The sequence below is a fragment of the Danaus plexippus genome, chromosome 23 (assembly GCF_018135715.1).
Source record: "Danaus plexippus chromosome 23, MEX_DaPlex, whole genome shotgun sequence".
Taxonomy (NCBI): Eukaryota; Metazoa; Arthropoda; class Insecta; order Lepidoptera; family Nymphalidae; genus Danaus; species Danaus plexippus.
In genome coordinates this window covers 2998635-3008454 of record NC_083551.1, presented here as the reverse complement: position 1 = coordinate 3008454, position 9820 = coordinate 2998635, and the positions used below count along the sequence as shown (strand labels likewise).

Genomic DNA, 9820 nt, shown 5'->3' with positions numbered 1-9820 from the left:
TACGGACCAATCACGCCTCCGGCCCAAAATCCGCACCAAACAGTCACTTTCTGCGGGTGCATTGCCACTTGGTGAACCTCGTGTGGATTGGTCTCGTCCCAAATACGGCAATTTTGCTTGTTGACATAGCCATTCATCCAAAAATGCGCCTCGTCGCTGAAGATGATTTTTTTGCCAAAATCGGCGTCAACTTCCAACTGCTCTAATGCCCAGTCAGCGAACACACGGCGCTGTCTATGGTCATTAACCTTGAGCTCTTGGGTCAGCTGGATCTTGTACGGGTGCAGGCTCAAGTCACAACGCAAAATTCGCCAAGTTGTCGTCTGCGAAAGGCCGAGTTCCTGTGCGCGGCGCGGAATTGACTGCCGCGGGTTTTCGAGGACACTGTCGCGCACAGCGGCGATATTCTCGGCAGATCTCGCGTTACGTTGACGCACGGGAACCGGCTGATTGTTAACTGACCCGGTTGACTCGAATTTGTCCACCAATCGACGGATAGTCGACTCGGCAGGACGATCATCGCGACCGTAAAACGGGCGAAGTGCGCGGAACGTTGCTCGAACTGAAGACCCATTTTCATAAAACAATTTTATGATTTGCACGTGTTGCTCGACACTGTAACCTGCCATGGTGGTTTGGAAGGACGGAATGAATATAACACACTGCATTTGACAGCTGTCACTTAAACAACATGGCCGCAATCAGCTGTCAAAGTTCAAGCGTCCCTATTGGAAAACCCTATATAAACTTTTGTATAAAACGAACTGACAGGTAGTATCATCTCGTCTGCCCGTTATCAGGTTTGCTGCAAAGTAACCCCAACGGCGGGTGTATTTAAAATAATAAAAGACGCGATAATATATTCGAAAATATTAAGTTTTATTTAAACTTTTTTCCTTTATAACCAAGTCTTGCCTTGTTTACATATTTTTATATATAAGAAACCTAAACATGTTAATTTGTTATCTAGAAATAATCACCAATGTTTACGTTTTTATTTGTTTAATATGAAATTCAATCAATCAATACATAAAATTTAATTTTTGCAATCTTCTGAATATTTTGAGATACTTATAATCAATATCAAGGCATACTTACAAGATAAATAGTTTTAATAAAGTTTAGAAATGCTGCAATTTTGGTGTGTCATCAAAAGCATGAAATATTTTTTTATTACATAAATTTCTGTTTAGTAACATTGTATCCAAAGAAACTACATAAAACCGTTGGAGGAGAACATAAGCCACAACCTCACGATACTAAGAACTTTGTTTTATTAGTTCAAAGGCCAATGCTGAGAAAGTAAAACAAAAACACCCCAATCTACTTTTTATTTCATCACTTTACATAAGAAAAATACAATAATGTCTAGTATAAGGGATCTACTGATTCACGACGTATTATACAAATATACAATCATTACAATTGTATTATATTTTAAACATAACACGAACGTATAATAAACAATTTTGTACTTAACAATCTTAGATTGCGGCAACACCGCGTAATTAATCATTAATAAATAAAGGTAATATTTTTCATAGTATATAGTAACACTGTAATAAAAACATTTACTTATAGATATAAGAGTAGACTATGACATACGCAGCGTTGCCAAAAGTAAATACATTTACCTAATTATCTATGAATATAACACTACAAAGAAAAAGATATGAATAGGCCATTTGGTAATAATATTACATGAAAGTTATTGCACATAATTATAATTAAGTCTTGAGCGAAACAAATTTTCTGTATCTTCCATCTCATTATTTATTCCTTAAAGGAATAAAAGATCACGGAATAACATAAATCCGTAATGGCATAGTAGCCAATGTTACATTGGATCATAAATATTACAAAAATCATTGTTTATTTAAATAATTCACATATCATATTATACATATGTTTGTTAGATTTAAACTATGAATAATACAAATTAGTTTATAATTGAATATAATATTAATATTTGGATGTACGGGTATTAAGATTTTCTTTGGAGAATGTGGAGAAAATACATTTTCAAATAAATGAATCATCGGTCTAAACAACTTCAAGTCAAACTATAATCCTAACTGCATCAAAGTTCCAGTCAGAATCAATAACTCTATATCCATAGAGAGTTCCCCAGCAACATAATTTGTATAAGAAATAATTATTTTTTTTTTATAAAAGAAATCATAAAGTGCACTCCTCAACGGTAATTTAGCGGTGACTCAATTAAATCGTATAAGTGTACCCATTGTTTGTCATAATGATATGATTTAAGCAATGAAATATTACGGGCACATGTAATTTGCATTAAACAAATATAGGGTAATTGCAGTTTTTTTCATTATACACAAAAAATATCATACATTTTGAAATAACTTTTGACAGACAGATGAATCCCGATTACATGGCGCAGTTTTAATTAAGAGTAACATTCTGAGCCAGGAAATTTAACATCTCTGTGAACAAGATAAAGAGAAAATGACTCCAATTGAAAAAAAAAAAAATACATGCTTTTACTACTAATATGAATATAACTTTTAAGAAGTGATTAAAAAATTTCAGGCTAAAACCCGTATTTGTTTCAAATAATTTTTATTTACATTTGAAATTATTTTGTTTCAATAGATTTGTGACAACCCTGTCACAATTTGAACAAGATATTTATGGAACACATTACATAGATGAATAATAAATTCGGTGGAAGATTTATAGGATTTTATTAAAAAAAAATTACAAAAAAAAAACTTGATAGATGACTTTACTTATGCAACGTTATCAATTTAAAATGAAGGCCATTTACACTAACTACACTGTTGGAAGATGTCCAAGTATTTTATTAGAATATTTACAACAAATTTAAATCCGGTACAAGATCACCGGGCTATAAGAGATTTATTTTATATTTACTGATGCAATATATATTAGTACTCTTTGGCCTTCGGTGATGTATTGGATATATTTTTTTTTCTAAACAATAAATAAGATAGTTTGTCAGGTAAAGGAATGGGTGAATAAATGGTCAGGATTGATTTGGTTAAATTTTTAGGGAAAAATTTAATACATACATATATAAAATTTACATACAATAGGTATGCATGTTTGATATATTAGGTAGGACAAAAAATGTAGTATCATATAGTACCCAGTCTAAAACAAAGGAAAAGGATACTTGTCAAAAGATTTTCGTAAAAATATATGCAAATGTTTCTAAATTCCCGGACATATTTTTCCATTCATGTGCTTTTAACGACGAAGTACTAACTACGTATTTTATCCGACTGAATTTACTTAAACAGAGCAGAATACCAGCTTTTAGAATAAAAATTTATCTACTTAATGAATATTTTAATCAAACAGTATAATAATATTCTATGGAAAGAAACTACATCAAAGAAATTTATTTTAAATTCCATTAAATACAACATCAAATTCAACTGTCAAAATCATTATATTTTTTTTCCAAGCGTAGTTTCCCCACACGGTATCTGCTTTTATTCTATATTTTTTATATACATATACTTTAATATTATTTTTGATGATATTTACATTTGTTCTATTAAATTATTTAACATTATCAATGCGAAAATGACAAATATGAATAAATGACAAAGTAATTATACTACATACAAAAAATGATAAATAAAATTTTTCACTAAAATTATCTTTGTAGTACTTTGTCTAAAATATATAATATACATAGAAATACAAATATTATACAACACACCTAGTAATCGCAAACCATATATAGAGCACATTAATACCTAAAAATGTTTCTATGATTTGTGTACGAATTACTACTTAATTATGTTTAATTAAATATAATTATTACTCCTTCTGGCAGTGCCATTTATTATACAATATGGTGAAAGGAAACACATGATAAAACACTGCAAGAAAATACAAATAAAATTATCGTATACACTATACAGGCATAATTAATAATATACATAAAAGCATTTTGATCAATTAAAAATAAAATAGAACGGCACTAACCTACTATCACATGTATTAGAATACTGGCTCAAATTGATTGTCATTACATCGTACACGACAATACAAAATATAAATAATACCAACCAATAAAATCACAACATTTTAATGTTATAAATTCCTTTAGTTAATAATAATTACTCTTTGGTTAATCCGAAATATATCTAATTTATTTTAATATCCTCCAAATTGTAACTGAATATCTATAATTTCCTACCATATAACATTCATTTTATCATTTATACAGAAGATATTTCGGACAGAATGTGTCGTAAGAAATAAGGTATACAGTTAAGTACGACTAGTTGGCTCGTAACATAAATTGTAATGCCAATGCCTAAAGACAAATGTTATCACTTACACCTCGGTATTAGTCTTAATTAAATCACAGTATCCAGGTCCACATTGACCTTGGGTATTGACAATCATAGAAAACTTTCTGAGGCCCTCGTTTCCTCCCTGTCCACAGCTGAAACTATTTCGACCCCTTCTTCGTAATTTTGAATTTTAGATGAGTTATTTACACAGTAATGTTGATCTGGGCCACCGTACTGGCTATGGTAAAATTCTTCTCTCATCATATGGTTCAAATTGGAACATCTGAAGAAGAGTATTTCTTGGAAAGGCTTTCTGAAATCTCTGTTCAGAGTTGCGTATATAATTGGATTGAGTAGACTATTTATATATCCTAGCCAAAGAAAAAGTGCACTCACAGCGTCAGGGATAGTATCCTCTGCAACAAATGGTCTGATAAGGGCTAACACAAAAAATGGTAGCCAACAAATAATGAAAGCGGACATAATGATTCCGAGAGTTGTTGAGGCTTTACGTTCCTTAGCCAATTGGAATCGTAACTTTTTCTGATGCGGTGAATGAGTTTGATGTAATAAGTCTTTGGCAAAGTGACTTTTTTGAGCAAAACTAGACAACGATGATCGGATTCTGCTAGTTGATAATTTATTATTGCTCTCAGAAGATTGCCTCCGTCTTTCTTTTGCTGGAAGTTTAATTTCCGGCGTGGGAACCATTTGAGAGTTTGGGCGATTTATTGTATGAATAGGTTTTGTTGGAATTTTCTGTACTGTTAACATAGGACATTGCGCTTCATTTGATTTTCGTTGTTCTGTAAAGCATCTTCCTATTGAACTTTCCGTTTTTTCTATACTACACTGTAACAGAAACAAAAATTTTCCATTTGATTACGATGTTATATTTGATAAATATATTATTTATATTAAGAATATAAAAAATATTTCTTTTTGCACCAACTTTATCAAAAAATATTTAACATTATAAATATTGTCATATAAATTTTGTAAATAAATGTTGCAGAGTACACAAATGATCTCTATCTAAGTAACTTAAAATTACCAAGAAGTATGATAGCCTAATATTTTTTTTTAAATATGTATGCAAGTAACAAACGTTAGTGCTAATCGCCCAAAGGTTTTAAATTATTGTATCAAAATAATTATTAATATTGTAAATAGAAAATAAGCTTAAAACTGAAATAAGAATATTGGTTTAAAGTATTGGTATGTTATTATATAACTTGCTTACGTTAAAATATGTGATTTGTGCATCGTTGAACACAGCGCAATATTAAAGAAGAAGCTATTTTATAAATTTTTCAATGAAAACATAAATAAATTTTGTAAAAGCATAAATTTATTGTCATGTAGGATAGTAAATTTAATATGTCAGGTAAAACCTACCGTCGTGTTTGTGCTTGCAGTAGAACCTCGAGTAGGCGGAATAGGAGTAGGTTGACTTCCTAATAGTCTCGCTTCAGCGCCTCCACCATTTTTAACATTTATTTCTAAATAACAATGTGTCTCTAAATGTGATTGAGCGCGTCTCTCATCCTTAACAATTTTTCGTGCAGCACTAAATATTTTATAGTACACGACCACCATTACAGTCAAAGGTAAATAAAAAGATCCAAAAGTAGCATATATCTGATAACCCTGATTTTGTGAAACTGAACATGACGTTTCTGTTTTTTCATTTCCCAAAACCAATAAAGGCGGAAGGGATATAAAAGCAGCACTCATCCAGACTATAAAAACACAAAAAAGCATACGCCTTGGCGTTCTTTTTACACCGTATTCCAAAGGTTTTGTGATCGCATAATATCGATCTACTGATATCATGCATAGGTTTAAAATACTTGCCGCGCATGATAGCACATCACTGGACACCCAGAAGTCACAAACCACTGGTCCAAACGGCCACGACCCTAACAAGTCATAGACCATTGCCACTGGCATCACTAACATTGCTACACAAAGATCACTTACGGCCAACGAAACAATTAGATAATTACTAGGTCTTCTCAATTTTCGGACTAAACAGACAGCGACACAAACCAAGATATTACCAACAATTGTTCCAAATATTACTATCATGAATATTGCTGCTAAAAAAACCGTTACAACGGTTGAATATTTAGAATGTTTGATGTGTAAATGTTTGCTATTCGTATCATTAGCTTCGTAAAAGGTCCAATTTAGTGAAGAATTCTGAGTTGAATAAAAAATGGAATCTGAATCATTGAAATCGTTCGTTAGAGCCAAATCTATTTGCAGTAATAAAAATATTAGTATGAGAAGACACGAAGGTAAAGTAACAAAGCTAGGCCGTGAACAGTGGTTATTATGATTTAGACCCGCCATACGAGTCCCTGGGGTGGGTGACGATTAATCTTGCGCTATGATTACCATGCATTGGGTTTACAGTTTACTTAATGATAATTATTTCCCAATTCAATAAACGTATGATAAAATCGAACTCAAATAAACAGCGAAATCAAGTTTGAAAAACAACTTCGTCATGTAACTGCTTCGTTTTGGAGCGACGTAACTGATTACATTCAGAAATAGGCTTTAATTGACATATCGCCTGGATCGTCCTTCCTATTCTGAATAGAGCCATTGGATTGTATGATTGAAAATAACTCTTCTGTTTGGTCCAGGTAATAGAGTTTATTTTCAATTGTTCGTATCCTTAGTCGATCGTGTTGTTTTATTGCAATAGAAAGGTGGTTGGAGTGGCTGCTAGTTCAATATCCCGCTTGCGGATTGTTTCATTAGTGTCAGCGGTTGTAGAAAATTTCCGATCTGAAAAGATGGGAACAATTTTAGTATTTTTTATTATATTTAATGTATAATAGACATAATATTTTTTGACTTAACTGTTTAATAGGAAATTTTGTGATAAACGTATGGTTAATATTTCTATAAAAAACAATATTATTAATTTAATAAATCAGACACGCTTATAATAAATAAAACAACATAACAATCACAAAAGTACATGCTAACACCCATTCACATATAGTAACGACATCTTAAGGTACTAACTACCCATTAGATAACTTATATGGTCACGCGGTAGTTAACCTGAATGATAACCATCGTACAGTAATAACAATACTTAATCTATTCCTTAACTGTATTTTGACGTAAACGTTACCAAATTTGTTACACATTTAAAAATATCTTTCAGTACTAATGTTTTTAAACATTTAATTGATATTGTCTGTATAATATTCTATTATATTTCTAATAAAAATGTCATTATGGTGATGTAATGTTATTGAGATGAGGTAATAAATAGTACAGTGTATTGTGAAACACGTCAATTGATTTATTCCCAAAAAAATAATAAATTTTAATTTATATAAATTTCATTATCATTTCAACAAGCAGCCTCATATAAAGTCATAACGTAACAAGTAAATAATAATGGTCTAGAATATAAAACCAAGCGAAGGAACATAATTTTGTTGTGTTAATTCGTAAGACTAATAATGATGTAAAATTTTTATAATTATGTAATTGAATCAAGTTAATTTTAAATGCATTAGAGTTTGAATGTTTTTTATTTCTTTTCTTCGTAAAAGAACGCAACAAATCAATGACGATGAGGACGCTCGCACTCATCAACACGTGCAAGAGGTTTTCTAAAGTTTCAAACATAATTTTCACTTTATTCCCACTTATACTCGAGAAAAGAACCTCTCGAACGACACTGGTTTTTGTTCTTTTGATTTATGATTAGACGTGTCATTTTCACAGTTTCAATGCTGGATAATTTTTGTAATAATTTTAATAATAAAAAAGCTAATATTTTAAATTATAATTCTTTCTTGATGAACATACGTCATAACATACGATACATACATATATGTAGAATACATGCATCTATATACACAGTCCATTTATTAAAAAAGTTATATTTACTTTTAAAAAAATTAGGAATTCTTAAGAAATTTGCTATTTTGTTAGCTAAGGTGTAGTCAATATCGTATTTATGCGTGCACTATATTATTTTGTTTACTATTATTTACTTTAATTATATATCAAATCAATACAAACTTGACACAGCCATTACATACAAGGACTTAATTAGGGCAAGAAATATTAAGTAGCTTAAATAATAAAAATAAATAAACATTCAGTGCTTCTTCGTTTGTATATAAATATTTATCAGAACTTTTAATGATCCGTTTGAGTTTGTTGTGAACTAACAACTCCTAACACTTACGTAACAAATAACAGAGCTTATAAGTTTTAATTATGTTTAAATTTTAAATTGCCACGACTTTTTATGGCTTGCGGTTACAAATACGTCGTTACAATACATCCTGATAAACTAAAAAAAGCTAAAGTGTGTGTTCTTTTGTTATTGGACTGAGTCTTTGTTATTCTATCGTTATATATCCGAATAAGACACTATTTTGTACTTAATTAGTATATGTAAAGGCCAAATAACAAAATAATATATTTTTATGATACAAACCTCTTTTTTTTTCCTCAAACCTAATTTGAGTAGTGAATTATATATACGTAATTAGTACTTATGGATGGTTTAAATTGTCAAGTGTCACCTGCATAGCCTCCGTAGGCACGTGTGTTCTAGTGTAGTCACAACAATGAGTGTTGGTTGGTATAAATAACGGTACAGATTAAAAAACATTTTTGCTCGAGCCGTTGCAGGGTTTGGACCTCTTGGAAATAAAGGATTCATCAAATCATCTACGAGGCCACCTTCCAGAGCCTGAGAGTCTGACGTTAGTCAAGAACTAAGGCATTGGTACAATTTTATAAACTACGAAGCGTTAATAACTGCGACCTACGAGAAATGGTATTTAATATAAATGCAATGTGACCTTTAGTAAAATATCTTGCCATAAAACAATAAACCAAATACTAATAACCTTAAAAAAATAAGGTGAAAAAATTTTAATTTTATTAATATTTCATGTTAAAGAAAGAAAATATGATAATTCAAATGCCTCAAGCAAAAATATCAGAAAGGAATTTCGCAAATATAAGGAAAAAAAGAAAATTCAATTCCTCACATATATTTTCGGTCTCTTTAGATGTAATCTAAGCGTTTCGAAGGTTCGTAAATTTGTTGAATTTTTTTATAAGGATATTTATAAGTGATTGAATTACTTATTTCTTTACTTACTCTCGCGTATGGTTTTATTTCACGATGAAGATATTGTACGTTTTTATGCCTTGTTACGGTTGATAGTAAATATGTTATCAAACTTATATGTTGTCATTAATAGATTTGAACTGTGAGGTTTAGAAAGATAAAAGCTTTGTATAATATTTACGGCCGATTCGAACGTCTCATCTGTTGCGAGATACCAAAATAAGGTCTTCTTTAAGTCTTTATAAAAGACCGTGAAATGGTATTAAATAGAGAACTTTAATTTTGAAATGAAATTCATCAATAAGAGGTAAAAATAAATCTTATTTAACTTAAAATAAGGAATGTTTTACATTTCCTGTTTCACTGTTCAAACTTTTATCATGATTAA

General features: G+C 30.7%; 1 protein-coding gene across 1 annotated transcript in view; it reads right to left on the bottom strand.

Moving 5' to 3' along the window:
* Positions 1 to 1316: 1316 nt before the first annotated feature.
* LOC116774719 (5-hydroxytryptamine receptor 1) overlaps positions 1317 to 9820 on the bottom strand; it is a 64973-nt gene continuing 56469 nt past the window's right edge. The window contains exons 2-3 of the mRNA XM_032667453.2: positions 5700 to 7103; positions 1317 to 5153 (exon numbers count right to left, since the gene is read on the bottom strand). Of these exons, the coding sequence (XP_032523344.1) occupies positions 4410 to 5153; positions 5700 to 6659 (1704 nt within the window). The 5' untranslated portion in view covers positions 6660 to 7103 and the 3' untranslated portion in view covers positions 1317 to 4409. The remainder of the gene's footprint in view (positions 5154 to 5699; positions 7104 to 9820) is intronic.